Source organism: Hypanus sabinus, unplaced genomic scaffold (assembly GCF_030144855.1).
Source record: "Hypanus sabinus isolate sHypSab1 unplaced genomic scaffold, sHypSab1.hap1 scaffold_1621, whole genome shotgun sequence".
Lineage (NCBI taxonomy): Eukaryota > Metazoa > Chordata > Chondrichthyes > Myliobatiformes > Dasyatidae > Hypanus > Hypanus sabinus.
The window spans coordinates 59,817-78,615 of NW_026779702.1; the positions used below are offsets into that span (position 1 = coordinate 59,817).

Here is an 18,799-nt window from a genome sequence, read left to right on the forward strand (position 1 = left end):
ACTTATTACGTCTGTTATTCCTCTTCCGTCTCTATACGAGGTAACTGCGCTCAAGTGTATGTAGTGTTTTCTAAAAATTTTATCTCAATTGTTATTTTTCTTTATCAGTTTTCCAGATCTGTTTCGAAAAACAAACATAATGTATTTGCAGCAAACCTGTGTGTTGCCTTTGTTATATTTTCACTATTGAGCTCTTTCTGGCGCATTTTCTTAAGCCCTGAAATGATTTATTTCCATTTGTCACACTATGATCCAATTCGTTTGCATTTTGATATCCCAGGTATTTATCTGTTTCATTTCCATCCATCAGGTGTATCGGACATTGCTGCTCTACTCGCTCTATTGTGTTCTATTGTGCTCTACTCGCTTCATTGTGTTTAATGTTCTGCGGTTATCCAGTCCAAATGACATGTGTCTCCAGTGTGGGGCAGATTTAAATAGTTTTTGGTAGTCAACATAACAACATTAAAGCTTTCACATTCATTTGGGCTTGATTTAGAATTTCAGAATCTATTATCAGTTATCTTTACATATTTTCACACCCTCACGGCATACTTTCTGCTCTTCTGTAAGTATATTGTGATTATCTCAGTGAGTATCGAGGAGCTGTGGGATGCATGATGTTACAATTTTATATCCTGCTTTTAAACGGGTAAATGTTTATCAATGATATTACTGCTGCTGCACGTTTTCTTTTCCTTTTGCTCTCAGCTCCGGCTGCTAAAGACAGACAGACAGACAAACTTTATTGATCCCGAGGGAAATTGTGTTTCGTTACAGTCACACCAACCAAGAGTAGTGTAGAAATATAGCAATATAAAACCATAATTAAATAATAATAAGTAAATTATTCCAAGTGGAAATAAGTCCAGGACCAGCCTATTGGCTCAGGGTATCTGACATTCCGAGGGAGGAGTTGTAAGGTTTGATGGCCACAGGCAGGAATGACTTCCTGTGACGCTCAGTGTTGCATCTCGGTGGAATGAGTCTCTGGCTGAATGTACTCCTGTGCCCAACCAGTACATGATGGAGTGGATGGGAAACATTGTCCAAGATGGCATGCAACTTGGACAGCATCCTCTTTTCAGACACCAACCTCAGAGAGTCCACTTCAACCCCCACAACATCACTGGTCTTATGAATGAGTTTGTTGATTCTGTTAGTGCCTGCTACCCTCAGCCTGCTGCCCCAGCACACAACAGCAAACATGACAGCACTGGTCACCACATCAGACACTCCCTCCCTTCCCAATACATCCCCTCCCTTCCCATCCCATGTTCCCCTCCCTCCACGTCCCATCACTTTCCCTCCCTCCCTGTCCCATCATTCCCATTCTCTTCCTGTCGTTTCACTCCTCCTTACACCGGCTTTACCTTCTCCATGTCGGCCTCCAGTTTGTGACAGAAACTTTCGCCCCTTTGCCTCCGTCCCCTATTGAGTCAGTGACTTCGCCACGCTCACCGTCTCATCAGTCCACTCCTCGTCCCATCACTCCTCTTCCTCCCAAACCCGTCACCCCACCTCCCCAAAACACTCATGTATATGTGTATGTGTGAATATCTGAGATATATACATGTTTATTCAATGACAAAATCATTAGAATTAAAACATATATACAATACCCAAGACGATAGAAAACACAAATTAAAATACTGTTATTACAATCAATAATACACGCGATCCCGGGATTGCATCCATGTTCCTTCGCCATAGATTCTGAGTGTGACAGTGGCCATTGTAAGTCAGTGTCTCACTCCATCCCTGGCGGCCACATCAACCAAGCATTCGCCCATTTTAAATCAGCGCGACCCTCGTGCTCACTTCTACCAAAGCCGCCACTCCCTCCCCAGCGGCCATTTCAAGTGAAGCGTCGGCCATTTGAGGTCAACGTGTCCTTCACTCCTTCTCTGCCGCTCACTTTAACCAAGGCGTCGCTTCCTCCTTGGTTCCGTTTCAACCTTCCGGAACGGGGTCTCTGCCTTTGTCTCAACAGAATAAACGATGGTGACAGCCGTTTTCAATCAGAGTGTCAGCCCCTGCCTTCCTGGCGCTCATGTTAAACAAGGTATCACAAACCCTAAACTGCCCCGTCAGACAGTTTAAGCGAAGCGGCGGCTATTTTATGTCAGTTCGTCATTCTGTCCCATTAGATCATTTTACATCGACCCATTATCCCTTCTCTCTTCCCAATGCGCCACTCTCTCCATTTCGGCCATTTTACCCGGTGCGTCTCTCCCTCCTGTTGGTCATTTGAAGTCTGTCCATCACTCTCTCCCCGTCGGCCATTGTAACCAAGGACTCAGGGACTACTTCAGGTCGGGCCGCCACTCCCTCTAATTTGTCAACTCCTGGTGTCCATTTTCTCTCAGAGTATCCCTCCCTCCCTGCTGATTATTTTCAATGTGCGAGTCACCCCCTCCCTGGTGACAGCGTTATGTCCGCGCGTCACTCTCTCCCTAGTTATGATTTATAGTCTGGCTTTAATCCAGAATCCTATTTTTAATTATCAAAAGTAACTCCCTCCCTGTTGATAATTTTCACTCAGCGTGTCATCCCCACCCTGTCGGTCATTTTACATCTGCCTGGCACTCCCACCGTCTTGTCAGTGTGTCACTCCTTCTCTGCCGGCCCTGAGAAACAAGGTGACCATGGCCATCTTAATTCCGCCCATCGCTCCATGGGCCCATTGTCACTCAGCCCATCACTTCCCCCCCCAGACCACTTTCAGTCAACCTTTCACTCCCTCCCCAGTGACCATTCTAAATCCTTCTGTCGTTCCCTCCCTATTCACCATTTTCAATCAGGAAACCCTCGCAGGACAGACACTCTCGACCACCCTCCACTCGATTGCGCGGACTGTGTATCACAAATAATAAATATATCACCAACAACAGAGACCGATCCGACATCCTTATCTCGGATCCTGTGCGACATCACTCCGAGTGTCGTGGAGAGAGGAGGATACAGACACCAGGAAACGTGTGGTAATATTCCCGGTGACGATACAGAGACCCAACACCGTGCGCGGTAATACTCTTGGTGTAGAGACTGAGATCGGGAACCGTCTCTGGCAAAATTCCCAGTTTGGGTTTTGGAGACCGGGAACCGTACCCTGTGTAATTTCCTGTGTGCTCTGTGAACACGGGGAACCGGGCGCAATGAATCTCCCGGTGTGGGGAAACGGAAACCATAAAACTCTCTCACACGCACCCCACCCCCACCCCCGCCATTTTCAGGAAGGCATGCCGAAGTTCCTTCAGTCTGATCATATCCACCGTCTCTGCCAGAATTTAGAACATCGTCATTTGTACAAAGTCGTCAATATCCTCATGACCCTCGACTTTCCTTGTAACTAATGAACCATCGGCGTTTTCGTGAAATTCCCTAAACACAGCCCTGAGTTCTGTCAAACATGGAATTTGGGCGTCGCGGCCAATTACCAGGTTCACAGACCCGTTGGAAATGAACTGGAAGGTGGGAGTGAAAGGGAAGAGCTGGGTCCCATTTGGAGTGAACGGGAAGGGGTGGCATCCAGTTGGAACCTTCAGACGGTAGGAGTGAATGGGAAACAGTGCAGACGGTGGGGGTAAATGAGAAGGTGTCATCCGGTTGGCAGGCAAACGGTGGGAGTTAATGGGAAAGGGCGGAGCCCACTGGGAGGGAAAGGGGTGGGATCCGTTGGGCGTTTGGACGATGCAAGCGACTGGGTAGGGGTACGTCCCGTTAGGAATGCGGATGGGTGGAGTGAATGGGAAAGATTGGCATTTGATTGGGATCGCGGTCCATGTGAGTGGACAGGAAGGGACAGGGTCCTGTGAGGAGTGCGGACCGTGTTAGAGGACGGGAAGGGGTGGAGTCACGTTTTGCAAAATTATCCTCAACTTCAATTTCATCCTGGGTGACTTCATGACCCGAGAGGTCAAATGTGATTGTTAACCGCTATGGTTATGATTCCCATTTGTACTCCCCTGCCCGTTTGTGCACCCTCCCACCCTCTCCTAGTCTGTGAACACTGCATTACTCCTCGTCTCTGTGCCCACTTCTACATATATTCATCGTGTGTGTGAGTGTGTGTGGTTCCCTGTGCTGCAGTTCCAAGGTGAACACAGTGAGAGTCTCCTTTGTAATCTGATTCAACTCGAGAACTCAGTTGATATATCTCACACTTTTTTTCGTGTCTGACTCCAGGAGTTTGTGATGGGACAGTGCGGAGGGATCTTCACTTTGTGTCTGACCTCGTGAGTGTGTAATAGGATGATGCAGAGGGAACTACACTCTGTGCCTGACCCCAGGAGTGTGTGATTGGATGGTGAGGAGGTAGAAAACCTCTGTGTCTGACGCCAATATTCCATCCCACATCCCTCTCATACTCAGGACCTCAGTGGACTCAAGTTGATTTTATCTGTCTGCGGGGGGCAGGCGGGGGTCAGTTAACCAGGAAGGAGGCTGGGTAGAGATGAGTTCCAGGGCAACCAGACTCTGCTAGTCTGACCTCCCTCAGCCTGGTGCTGAGACGCTACTGTGTCAGCATGAGCTCCGACCCACTGTTGCGGTGCACAGGGTGCGGGGGGCAGCAGAAACCTCAAATAAAACTCGAGTCCGGCACCAGGACAGGAAGTTACAGCGGTTTATTGGTTTGATCATGACAAATGTAAATTAAACGATGTGTGAGCTGCTGACGTGCGGGTATAAATAAGCTGCTCCTGACTCACTCACAGTCACACAATTAACCGACCAGTGGCAACAAGTGACAGTTTGAATAATCAGTCCCATTTCTCACCGTCACTCTGCATCGGGGAACCGATGTTTATAAAATCACACTTCAGGACAGTGACCGAGATCGCTACAGATCCAGGGTCACTCCTGAGGGATTTGTCAATTTAACATCATTATATCGGCCAGGCTGCAGAATGCACTGTCTTCAGCAAAGGGAGCAAAAGGTTTCTCTCCTGGGATAATCCCACCCCGGGACACTGGTGTCCCAGACTGAGCCCCTGCCCCTGGGCCCTTCCTGTCTGTGTAATTCCCCGGGGTCTCACGAGAGGGAGTCACAAACCTGCATATCCAGCGGAAGCTGTGCTGCAGGACAACAGGCGGAAATACGTCACTGCGGGACCGCATCCGATGTAACCGAGCGCAAGACTGGAGCTGGTTCCGTTAAAACAGTTGGGAATTACCCCGGCGCGCAGTCATTATAGGTAATGGCAGGAGTTAAAGGGGAGGGCGGGTGTTAAATTGGAGGGGGGAGTTAGAGGGCAGGGAATCGGCCAAAGTGTACCTAAGCCCCGGGTGGTGATGTTCACACTTCCAGCTGTTCACAGATACACTCTCAGTCTGGGTCTGACTCTCCGCAGAGATCCCGCTTCCTTCCTCCCGGTCTCACTGAACCGATTCCACCACAGCCTGAAACAGATGGGAGAATAAAGATGAAATAAACAGATTACACAACAGTGACAGTAACAGGGGACCGGGGTTAATGTTTCAACAACACTCACAGACAAATATCACCTGAAAACCCGAGGATCTGCTAATATTTTATCACATTGAACATTGACTCAAACACTCACACAATCTGCTCCAGATTCGGGAGGGTCAGTATGAGGCGGCGGAGAGCGGGGACAGATCGGTCTGTCAGCAAGTTGAATCCCAAGTCCAGCTCCTTCAGTGATGGGTTTGTACTGAGAGCGGAGGCGAGATCTTCAGCACCAGAATCTGTGAGATCGACAAACTCCAGCCTGGAGATGAGAGAGAGTGTGGGTGAAGGATACAGAGAGACAGGAGACGGTACAAATCCCCGGTGTTTATCAGTAACACAATTACTGATCACATTAATGTTCAGTGTCAGACACCCAGTGACTGTAAACACAATCTCCCACAGCCTGGTACTTACCACAGTTTCTGTATTTTACACTCCGGGTTCGTCAGAGCCACAGACACCAGTTTCACTCCTGAATCTCCCAGTTGATTACCACCCAGGTTCAGCTCCGTCAGTGATGTGTTTGTACTGAGAGCGGAGGCGAAATCCTCGGCACCAGAGTCCATGAGACCAACATCCCTCAGCCTGGAGATGGGAGAGAGTGAGGGTGAAGGACACAGAGAGACAGGAGACGGTACAAATCCCCAGTGTTTATCAGTAACACAATTACTGATCACATTAATGTTCAGTGTCAGACACCCAGTGACTGTAAACACAATCTCCCACAGTCTGGTACTTACCACAGTTTCTGTATTTTACACTCCGGGTTCCTCAGAGCCGCAGACACCAGTTTCACTCCTGAATCTCCCAGTTTATTACCACCTAGTCTAAACACAAACAGACAGATTGATGAACAAAGTGATTCAAACCGTGGCTCTGAGGGAATTTCTCTCACTCTGATATTTCAGGAAACATTAAACCCTTCAGTAAATCACTGATTGAAGTTCCCATCACTGTCAATATCCCTCACTGTCCAGCTCCAGGTGATTCACCGGATGTCAGTAATATTGTCTGTCGGTGTGACACTGTAAATTCCAGATATTCTGTCCCATTCCCCGATGGAGAGAAAAGTGTTCCTGACAGAAATGCAGAAATGTCAATGGGACACAATGAAATAGAGCCAACCGAGCTAAAGGGATGGGGAAGAGAGATACCACAGGACGTCAGATGGACGAGTGAACCAAAAGCATGAAGGGGGATGTGGAAGAGAGATCCAACAGCAGGAATGTATTGGGAAGAGTGATCCCATAGGATGAAAGGGGATGGGAAAAGAGATGCCACAGGAGCAAAGGGGGTGCAGAAGAGAGATCCCACAGGAAGAGGAGGGATGGGGAAGAGAGATCATACGAGAGGATGGGGGATGCGTAGGAGAGATACCTCAGGAGGAATGGGGATGCGAAAGAGAGATCCCACAGGAGGAAAGGGGATGGGGAAGAGAGATCCCAGAGGAGGAAGGGGTTGCGGAAGAGATATCTGACAGGAGGAATGGGGATAAGTAGGAGAGATACCTCAGGAGGAATGGGGATGGAAAAGAGGACCCAGGAGGAAGTCAGATGGATGAGAGATCCAAAAGGAGGAAGGTATGGGGCAGAGATCCTGCAGGAGGAAAATGAATGGGGAAGGGAGATCCCACAGGAGGATGGGGGAAAGGGGAGATCCCACAGGAGGAAGGGGGATGGGGTAGAGAGACCCCCAAGGAGAAAGTCCGATGGATGAACGATCCCAGCGGAGGAAGGCGGATGGGAAAGAGAGATCACACAGGAGGAAGGGTGACGGGGAAGAGCAATCCCACAGGAGGAAGGTGAATGGGGAAGGAAGATCCCACAGGAGGATGAGGATGAGTGATCCAACAGCACGATGTTGATGGGGAGGAGAGAGCGCGCAGGAGGAAGGGGATGTGGAGAGCGATCCCACAGGGGGAAGGGGATGTGGAGAGCGATCCCACAGGAGGAAGGGGATGTGGAGAGCGATCCCACAGGGGGAAGGGGATGTGGAGAGCGATCCCACAGGGGGAAGGTGGTTCGGGAAGAGAGCTCCCACAGAAGGAAGATAGTTGATGAAGAGAGATCCCACAGGAGGAAGGGGGATGGGGAAAAGAGATCCCAAGCAGGAGGTTGATGGGGAAGAGAGATTCCACAGATGGAAGATGTATGTGGAAGAGAGATCCCACAGGATGAAGGTGGATGCTCAGGAGAGATCCAACAGTTGGAAGGAAGGGGTGTGGGAACAGAGAGGCCAGTGGACGAAAGGGGGATGGGAAAGCGAGATCTCACAGTTGGATTGCTACCTGTGCCACGTGCTAGTGAGGTTAGAAATAGGAAGATAATGCAGCTAAATACATGGCTGAGGGGATGGTGCACGAGGAGGGGTTCATGTTTCTGGACAATTGGGCTTTCTTCCAGGGGAGCTGGGACCAGTTCGAATTGGACAGTTTGCACCTGAACTAGAGGGGACTAACATCCTTGCCGGTAGGTTAGCAAGTTCTGCTCCCGGGGTTTTAAACAAGGTTGCGGGGGAGGGGAACCAGAGTGTTAGAGCAGATAGTGAGGTGGAGGAGGATAAGGGTCATGCGAGGACTGCTTGTATAGACAGATATCAAAGGTTTGTACGTGACAGAATTGTTCTCAGGTGCATTTATTTCAATGCAAGGAGTACTGTAAGTAAGGCAGATGAGCTTACGTCGTGGATTGGCACATGGGATTACTGCATTATTGCTATTAGTGAGACTTGGTTGCAGGAGGGGAAGGACTGGCAGCTTCATATTCCGAGGTTACGTTGTTTCAGACGTGATAGAGGGGGAGGGATGAAAGGGGGAGGAGTGGCATTACTAGTCAGGGGAATATCACAGCTGTGCCTAGACGGGACAGCCCGGAGGGCTCGTCTACAGAGGCCATATGGGTGGAGTTGAGGAACGGGAAAGGTGTGACCACACTAATAGGGTTGTATTATAGACAACCCAATAGGCAGAGAGAATCGGAGAAGCAAATCTGTAGAGAGGTAGCAGACCAATGTAAGAAACAGAAAGTTGTAATTGTGTGGGATTTTAATTTTCCACATATTGACTGGGACTCCCACTCTGCGAAAGGGTTAGATGGCATGGAGTTTGTCAATTATTCTGAAAAGTTTTTAAAATCAAAATATTGAGGTACCAAAGATAGAGGGTGCAGTACCTGATCTCCTATTAGGGAACCAGACAGGTCAGTTGACAGAAATATGTGTAAGCAAATATTTTGGGTCCAGTGACCAGAATGTCATTAGTTTCAAGATAATTATGGATAAGGACAGGACTGGTCCACCAGTTAAGTATCTGAATTCGAGAAGGGCCAATTTTGTGGAAATGAGAGAGGATCTGGGAAGAGTGGATTGGGATAAGTTGTTTTCTGGCAAGGATGTGTTCAGTAAGTGGAACGCCTTCAAGAGTGAAATTTTGAGAGTGCAGAGTTTGCATGTTCCTGCCAGGATTAAAGGCAAAGTTAACAGGCAGAGGGAACCTTGGTTTTCAAGGGATAGTGGTGATCTGGTTAAGTAGGTGATTAGCAGGTATAGGAAACAAGGAACAAATGAGGTACTTGAAGTGTATAGAAAATGTAAGGGAATACTAAAGAAGAAAAATCAGTAAGGAAAAAAGAAGACATGAGGTTGCGTTGGCAGATCATGTGAAGGTAAACCCGAAGGGTTTCTACAAGTATATTAAGTGTGAAAGGATAGTAAAGGACAAAATTGTTCCCCTAGAAGATCAGAGTGGTCGTCTACGTGTGGTGCCTCATGAGATGGGGGAGATCTTAAACAGTTCTTTGCATCAATGTTTACTCAGGAACCTGGCATAGCGGATATGGAATTAAGGGAAACAACCAGTAGTGTCATGGAACATATAGAGATTAAAGAGGAGAAGCTGCTTGCTGCATTACGGTGAATAAAGGTAGATAAATCCCCGGGCCTGACATGATATTTTCTCGGACCTTGAGAGAGACTAGTGTAGAAATTGCAGGGCCCCTGGCAGAAATATTCAAAATGTCCTTAGCCACGGGTGCGGTGTCAGAGGATTGGAGGGTAGCTCATGTTGTTCCGTTGTTTGAAAAAGGCTCCAAAAGTTCACCAGGTAATTACAGGCCAGTGAGCCTGACATCAGTCGTAGGTAAATTATCAGAAGGTGTTCTGAGAGATCGGACATACAAGGATTTGGACAGCCAAGGGCTGATTAAAGATAGTCAGCATGGCTTTGTTCATGGTAGATCATGTTTAATGAATCCTGTAGAGTTTTTCGAGGAGGTTACCAAGAATGCATATGAAGGAAAGGCTGTGGATGTTGTCTACATTGACTTTTGTAAGGGCTTTGACAAGGTCCCACATAAGAGGTTAGTTCTAAAAGTCCGGACACTTGCTATCCATGGAGAGGTTGTAAACTGGATTTGAAATTGGCTGTGTGGGAGAAGACAGAGAGTGGTAGTGGATGATTGCTTCTCAGACTGGAGGCCTGTGACTAGTGGTGTGTCTCAGGGATCTGTGCTGGGACTATTGTTGTTTGTTGTCTGTATCAATGATCTAGATGATAATGTGATAAATTGGATCAGCAGGTTTGTGGATGACACTAAGATTGGAAGCGTTGTGGACAGCGAGGAAGGCTTTCAAAGCTTGCAGACGGATGTGGACCAATTGGAAGAATGGGCCAGAAAATGGCAGATGGAATTTAATTCAGACAAGTGTGAGGTGTTCCATTTTGGAAGGACAAATCAAGCTACAACATTCACGATAAATGGTAGGGCACTGAAGAGTGCAGATGAACAAAAGGATCTGGGGGGTTCCGATACATAAGTCCCTGAAAGTGGCGTCAGAGGTGGACAGGGTTGTAAAGAAGGCTTTTGGCATTCTGGCGTTCATAAATCAAAATTGAGTTTAGGAGTTGGAATATTATGGTGAGGTTGTATAAGTCATTGGTGAGGCCACATTTGAAGTATTGTGTGCAGTTCTGATCACCTAACTACAGGAAGGATATCAGTAAGGTTGAACAAGTGCAGAGAAGATTTACTGGGATGTTGCCGGGTCTTCAGGAGTTGAGTTACAAGGAAGGATTGAGCAGGTTAGGACTTTATTCCTTGGAGCATAGAAGAATGAGGGGAGATTTGATAGAGGTTTACAAAATTATGAGGGTATAGACAGGGTAAATGTGAATAGGCTCTTTCCACATAGATTAGCAGAGATAAATTACAGGAGGACGGCTTCAGGGTGAAAGGGGAAATGTTTAGGGGTAAATTCTTCACAGAGGGTGGTGAGAGTGTGGAATGAGCTGCCATCTGATGTGGAAAATGTGGACTCACTCTTAAGCTTTAAGAATAAATTGGATAGATACATGGATGGGAGAGGTCTGGAGGGTTATGGACTGGGTGCAGGTCAATGGGACTCGCGGAATACGGTTTTGGTACAGACTAGAAGGTCCAAAAGGCTTGTTTTCTCTGCTGTAGTGTTCTGTGATTTTATGATTCTATGGTGAGGAGAGTTCACAAAGGCAAAAGACGGGTGGGGATGGGGAAGAGAGATCCCACAGGAGGAAGGGGATGGGGAACAGAGATCCCACAGGAGGAAGGGGGATATAGAGAGAGATTAAACAGGATGAAGGGGGAAGGGGTTAAGAGATTGGCCAGGAGGAAGAGGGATGTGCAAGAGAGTTCCCACAGGAGGATGTGGGATTGGGAAGAGAAATCTCACAAGAGGAAGGGGGGCGGGGAAGAGAAATTCAACAGGACAATGGGGCATGCCAAAGAGAGATCCGACAGGAAGAAGTCAATGGGGGAGAGAGATCCCACAGGAGGAAAGGGTATGGGGAAGCGAGTTCCAACAGCAGGAAGGGATAGGGAAGAGAAATCCATAGAAGGAAGGGGGATGTGGAAGAGCGATCTCACAGGAGCAAGGGGGATGGGGAAGAGAGATCCCACAGGAGGAAGAGGGATGGGGAGGAGAGATCCCACAAAAGGAAGGGGGATAAGGAAGAGAGATGTCACAGGAAGGGTGGTGGGGTGTGTGGACAAGACATCCCACAGGAGGATGAGGAAAGAGTAATAGAGAGTCCACGGGAGGAATGGGGATGGGGGCGAGATTCCAAAGAATGGAAGGGGGATTGGGATGAGAGGTCCTACAGGAGGATTCCAAGGGTAAATTATAATCCTACAAGATGAGAGGATGCAGAAAATTTTTGTACATGTGTGTTGGGTCTGAACAGAGCCCCTGAGGAGATGCGCCCTCGCTCTTTGCCTATCTGGAAGTGAGCAAAGTCACACACGGGGAAGGGCAGTGGGAGGACAATCTCACAATGGTATTTCTTTCCTTCTCACTGGGACAGTCTGCTAACCGTCTCTTGTCCCTCACCGGGAAGGGGGTGTGACTCTCTGACCCACCTGCTGCAGTCAAGTGTCGGTCTGGGTGTCAGTAACAGTGAGAAGGAACATTGTCAATGGACGTGTCACAGGCAGCGAGAAACACGGCCATTCCTGTGATTTACTACCATTCAACCAATGGCCGTTGTTCACTGATCTGATGAAGTCTCCAACATCCCTTCACAAGGAACCACAGAACCCTCCCGTCCTTGGGGAATTACTGACTGATCCACTGGGCATTTGTCACAACTCTTCACAATCTGATTTACTACAAATTTATCAAAATTCCTTTACATTGAAACAACACAATGGAACAGTTTCACAGATCAGAGTGAGAGATAAATCAAGTTACCTCAACTCCTGGCACTTGTGCAACCCAGGTCCCAGCCGCTGTATTCCCTCATACTTAATGTGGCAGATCTCCAGGTCGAGCTGTTTTATTGTATCACAGAGTCCGAAGACATGAGACAGGACCGCGCAGTCAATCGGGGTCAGTGTCATTTCACTGAATGAAAGTGTTTCCACAGATCCCAGTGCGGCCTGAGCCAGTCCACGATTCTGAGACTCAAACAGGTAGTGCAATGTGTTCAGGAGGCTCCTTTTACCAGCTTCACTCCATGTGTTTCCACTCTGGCGTTTAATCTCCTCGTTCACCCAGTCAATCACCCGGCAGGTCGTTTGATGAGGAAATGGACCCAGAAACTCCTCCAGGCCCCGAGCTGTCATTGGGGAGGAGAGACCAGCAACAAAACGGAGAAAAACCTCAAATCGCCCATCTGTCGTGCTGTGGACTTCAGTGAGGAATTTAAGGATATCCCCGGGATGTGGTTTCTGGAATTGTGCGACTGCAGCTACAAACTCTTGAATGGTGAGGTGTGGGAATGTGTACACCACACTCCGGGCAGAATCCTCTGTCTCCAAAAGCTCCATCAGGAATCCAGACAGGAATTGGGAAGGCTGCAGATTGTACTTGATCAAATCTCCATCTGTAAACACAATCTTCCTCTCGGACACTCCTCTGAAGGCCATCTGACCAACCCTGAGTAACACATCACGGGGGTTCTCAATCTCACGGCCGTGGTTTTTCAGGATGTTGTAAATATAGTAGGAGTACAGTTGGGTGATGGTCTTGGGAACTCGCTGTGGGTCCCTGACTCTTTGTGTGAAGAAGGGGCCCAGTGCCAGAGCGAGGATCCAGCAGTAGGAGGGGTTGTAGCTCATGGTGTACAGGATCTCGTTCTCCTTCACATAATTGAAAACAGCTTCCGCCACCGTCTGATCTTCAAAATGTCTGATGAAATATTCCTTCCGTTCCTCACCAACAAATCCCAGGATTTCAGCCCGGACACTGATATTCGCCTTTTCCAATAAATGTAACGCAGTGGGGCGAGTGGTCACCAGCACTGAACACCCTGGGAGCAGCTTGCCCTGGATTAAACTGTACACAATGTCAGACACCTTGCACTTGAATTCAGGATCTGTGCATGTGGACTGAAGGTCTGTATCTCTAGGACTGTCAGCAAAATCAATTGTGTCATTGAATTCATCCAAACCATCAAATATAAACAGCAATCCCTTTGGATTCTTCCAGACCTCTCTCAAGATATTCCCAAAGTAAGGATACCGATCGAGTATCAGTTCCTTCAGATTTATTCTGCAGTTAATGGTGTTTAAATCCCGGAATTTGAAACTGAAGACAAACTGGAATTGTTGGTATATTTTCCCTGTGGCCCAGTCATAAACAATATTTTGTACCATTGTTGTTTTCCCAATCCCCGGGACTCCGGCCACTGCTGCCGAACTCCCAGATTTGGATTTACTTCGCGAAAAGCTGCTCTGAAACAGCTGATCCATCTGAAGTTTTTCCAGGAGTCCACTGAGATGTTTTCGTCTCCACTCCTCGTGGTCTCTGCCTCTTGCCAGCAGCTCATGTTCCACCAGTCTCCGATCTCGAACAGTAGAAATGACCGTGAGCTCAGCGTATCGATCAACCAGCTGGAAAACCTTCACCTTCTCCCTCATCAGGATCGTGTTCACTCTCAGTGTTTCAGTTTGTGCCCGCAGAGTCTCCTTGTGTTTCTGTTGAACATCTTCCATGGGGACAGACAGTGGACAAACTGTTAGATGTCTCAACTCAGAACTCAGTATGTAAGCACACAAGAGTTAGCTCAGAGCTGTTGCATTGATTGGATTCATCAATGGATGTTCGTTCAGTGAAGTAAATTAAATTAACAGACCGCTGACTGGACTGAGAGGCCTGTTCCAGATAAACACCAGGTCATCACATTTCCACATTAACTGTGCTGTGAAGGTGAGTATTTCCCTGGTAGTTTACTGACCCCCAACTGTCCCATACTGGACAATCTCACACTACTGTCACAGCTGTCATTTTTTGTGGAAGAATCTTTTAATCCACAATGTTGATGTGGCATATGGAGATGGAGAAGAGGGTAGTGGGCATTCTGTCAAAGGAACAGATTGGGGAATCATAGCTCCCCTTCCCACCCACCATCACTGATACAAAATACAAAGAAGTAACTTTGCGCATCAGCACGTGCACTGTGGGTGGCTGGTTGGGGTGTGTGGCATCTCAAAGTGGCTTTGAATCCTGTCAGGGGTGTGTGGGGCCTCACAATGTGTCAGGGCCGTAACAAGAGTCTGTGGGGTCTCACAGTGTGACTGCACCGTCAGAGGTGTGAGGTGACTCACAGTGTGTCGGGACAATATCAGGGGTATGTGGAGGCTCACAGTGTGTGTGGATCCTGTCATGGGTATGTGGGGTCTCACAGTTTTTCAGGATCCAGTCAGGGGTCTTACAGTGTGTCGTGAACCTGTCACGGAATCTGTCAAAAGGGGGTCAGGACCCTGTCATGGGAGTGTGGGATCTCACAATGCGTCAGAAACCTGACACGGGTGTGTGGGGTATCACAGTGAGTCACGACCCTGCCCGGTTTTATCGGGTCTCGGTGTGTGGCAGGACCCTGTCAGATGTGTGTGGTGTCTCACAGTGTGTCAGGACCCTGCCAGGGGAGTGTGCAGTCTGACAATGTGTCAAGACCCTGTCAAGGGTGTGTAGTGTATCAAAGGCTGTCAGGACCCTGTCAGGGTGTATGGGATCTTGCAGTGTATCAGGACTCTCTGAGGGTGTGTGGGGTTTCACAGTGTTTCAGGACCCTGCCAATTGTGTGTGGGTCTCACGATGTGTGAGGACCCTACCAGGTGAGTGAGGGGGCTTACTGTGTGAGAGGGCCCTGCAGGTGTGTGTGGGGTCTGACAATGTGTCAGGACCCTGCCAGATGTGTGTGGGGTCTCACAGTGTGTTTAGACCATATCAGAGATGTGTGGGGTCTCGCTGTGTGTCAGGAAACTGTCAGGGGTGTCTGGCCTCTCATAATGTGTCAACACCCTGTCGGGAGGTGGTGTGGCATCTCACAGTGTGGCTGCCCCCTGCCTGGGTTGTATATGGTCTCACAGTGTGTCGGGACCTTGTCAGAGTTGTTTTGTCTCACAGTACATCAGGACACTGTCAGTGGTGTGTGGGGTCTCACAGTGCATCAGGAACCTGTCAGAGGTCTGTGGGGTCTCACAGTGTCAGGACCCTGCCAGGTTTTATAATGGTACTAAGATATCCGACCATTCTGAAATTAACAACGTATTTTTAAGACTTGTATTTTAAGTCGTATCAATCTGATTCTTCTTCAGATGATACCTATATGAATGCTTTTTTCAGTAATATCAACATTCCCACATTGTCTGCTGATTGCCTAATACAGTTTGATCAGCCTATTTCCAATGAAGAAGTGGCTGAGGCTATAAGTGCTTTACATTCTGTTAAGACCCCATGACCTGACTGCTTTCCTGGGGAGTTTTGTAAAACCTTCACTACATTACTTACACTTTATTTATCCTCTGTTTTATCAGAGTCCTTTAAATCAGGTAAACTCCCTAATCTTTTTATGAAGCTTTTATTTCTCTTATTCTTAAAAAAAAATCCAGCTGCATGTTCTTCATGCGGACTGACTTCTTTATTAAATGTTGATTCAAAAATTTTATCCAAAATCTTAGCTCGAAGACTTCAAAATATTTTACCATCTATTATATCAAATAACCAGACAGGATATATTAAAAATCTTTACTCACATTTTAATATGCGTCGGTTATTGAATGTGATAGATTCACCATCCAAAAAAAAGGTGTATATTATCCTTAGATGCAGAAAAAGCCTTCGATAGGATTGAGTCGAATTATTTTTTTAAGTCCTTAAAAAAGTTTAATTTTGGGCCTAATTTTATTCAATGGGTTAAATTAATTTATTTGTCTCCTACCATTCGGGTTATTACTAACTCTCAAATTTCTAAGCCCTTTAAATTACAGCAGGGAACTAGACAAGGTTGCTGTCTTAGTCCTTTACTTTTTGCTTTAGCTATAGAACCCTTAGCAATAGCATTTTGAGAATCTAAGGACATTTCTGGTATACTCAGGGAAGGTAGGACTCAAATTGTTGTTATATGCTGATGACATTTTACTTTTTATCTCTAACATTGAAACTTCTTTACCTTCGGTTCTTTCTTTAATTTCCCAGTTTCATATTTTTTTTCAGGATATAAGCTGAACTTACATAAAAGTGAGCTATTTTCTTAAATGACCTAATGTCATCAAATGCCAAATTTCCATTCCAAGTTGTTACAAGTCAATTTACATATCTAGGTGTAACAATTACTAAAAACTTCAAGAATTTATTTAAAGAAAACTTAAATCCCTTATTGAATTATGTGTAAAAAAACACTTTCTAAATGGTCTCCTCTTTCTTTATCCCTAATTGGCCGTATTAATTCGATTAAAATGAAGATTCTTCCTAAATTTTTATATCTTTTTCAGGCCTTGCCTATTTTTATTCCTAAGACCTACTTTGATTCTTTAGATTCAATTTTAACATCTTACATTTGGAATAATAAACAAGCTCGTTTAAGTAAAGTTTACCGACAAAGAAATAAAGAGATAGATGGATTAGCCTTACCCAATTTTAGGTTTTATTACTGGGCTGCCAATATAAGGAACATTACTTTTTGGTCCTATTATATTTATCGTAAAGATTGCCCAACATGGCGGTCTCCTTAGAAGTTAATTCTGTAAAAAAAAAATCCTCTATTGTCTCTCTTCTTGGATCATACTCTTCTTTTTCAGCAAATAAAACAACAGATAACATAATCGTTAAGCAAACTTTAAGGATCTGGTCTCAATATAGAAATTTTTTTGGTTTAGCGAATTTTTCATTATCATCTCCTATTCTCCTTAATTATGTTTTTATCCCTTCCATGACTGACAATATCTTTAAGGATAGGGATGAACTGGGTATTAACTGTTTTTGGGACCTGTTTATCTCAGGATCTCTTGCTTCAGTTGACCAATTGTCAACTAAATTTGCACAGCCAAAAACACATTTTCACTGATACCTTCAAATAAGAGATTTCTTACATTCCCAATTAACTACTTTTCCTATAGGTCCTGATAAAAATTTATTGGATGATCTTTGAAATTTTAAACCTTTCGTTAATGGTTCTTCTACCAGTATCTATCTATAATTTGATGATTGATTCTAGACAAGACTTTTTAGATAAAATAAAAAAATCTTCGGAGAATGACCTAAATTGTCAGATTTCTGATGAAAGATGGAATAAAATTCTTAAACGAGTTAATAAATCATCTTTCTTTGCCCGTCATTCTCTTCTGCAATTTAAAGTGGTTCATAGAGCTTACATTTCTAAACAGAAGCTGTCCAGTTTTTATCCAAACGTTTCTCCAATTTGTAACAAATGCAACTCTGCTGATGTTTCTTTAATTCATGTTTTGGTTTTGCCTTAAAATTGAAAAAATTTTGGCGGCAAGTATTCCATACCTTCTCACAACATTTTAGTGTCCAATTTGACCCAAATCCCCTTACTGCCTTGCTTGGTATTATTGCAAATGAAGATATAACTTTAAATACTCCTAACCTACAGGTTTTAGATTTTACCTTTCTTTTAGCAAGAAGAGCAATCTTGCTTAAATGGAAGGAGTCTACCCCTCCTACACATCTCCAATGGCTACGTGATATTATGTCTTATTTAAATTTAGAAAAGATCTGCTGCTCAGTCCTAAATTCGAAACAATCACATGATATCTGGGGACCTTTCCTAAATTACTTTTCCAAGTTATAAAGTTTAACAGTGCACAGACTTTTATGTATATTTCTATCTTTACTTCTTAAACAAATATGTTTTTTTTTCTAATTATCTATGATCATCAGCTTTTTTCTTTGTTAGTTGGTAGGGGGTTGATATTTTTATATTAAAAAATTTCTTTTACGATGTATGACCCATCTTTAAATTTTTGATTACAGATTACCTTTATATGATATGCTATAACATTTTGATCAATTTTATTACAATATATGAATGTACACAATTTATGTTGAGATGTATCTATGTGTTGCACTCTGTAAATCTTGTTTTTTTTCTTCTGAATAAAAATATCGTAATAAGAAAGGACTCTGTCATGTATGTGTGTGGTCTCGCAGTGTGTCAGGACCCTGTCAGATTTCTGTGTGGTCTCACAGTGTGACAGGACCCTGTCAGATTTCTGTGTGGTCTCACAGTGTGACAGGACCCTGTCAAGTGTGTGGGGTCTCACTGTGTGTCAGGACCCTGTCAGGGGTGACTGGGGTCTCAGTATGTCAGGACTCAGTCAGTGATGTGTGGGGTCTCACTGTCAGGACCCTGTCAAATGTGTGGGGTCACACAGTGTGTCAGGACCCGAACAGGGGTGTTTGGGGTTTCATAGTTATGTTGTGTTCCTGTCAGGGGTGTCTGGGGTCTCAGTGTTTCAGGACGGTGTCAGGGGTGTGTGGGGTCTGGCAGCGTGTTGGTTCCCTGCCAGGGGTGTCTGGGGTCTCACAGTGTTTCAGGACCCTGTCAGG

General features: G+C 45.8%; 1 protein-coding gene across 1 annotated transcript; it reads right to left on the reverse strand.

The window, feature by feature from the left end:
- Positions 1–1,561: 1,561 nt before the first annotated feature.
- Positions 1,562–14,019, reverse strand: LOC132387197 (NACHT, LRR and PYD domains-containing protein 3-like). Its single transcript, XM_059959539.1, has 5 exons — positions 12,197–14,019; positions 6,217–6,303; positions 5,891–6,061; positions 5,568–5,735; positions 1,562–5,403 (listed from the first exon to the last, which is right to left on the reverse strand). Exons 1-5 carry the CDS (start codon positions 13,939–13,941, stop codon positions 5,316–5,318), a joined length of 2,259 nt encoding a protein of 752 aa, XP_059815522.1. The 5' UTR covers positions 13,942–14,019; the 3' UTR covers positions 1,562–5,315.
- Between the last annotated feature and the right edge of the window lie 4,780 nt (positions 14,020–18,799).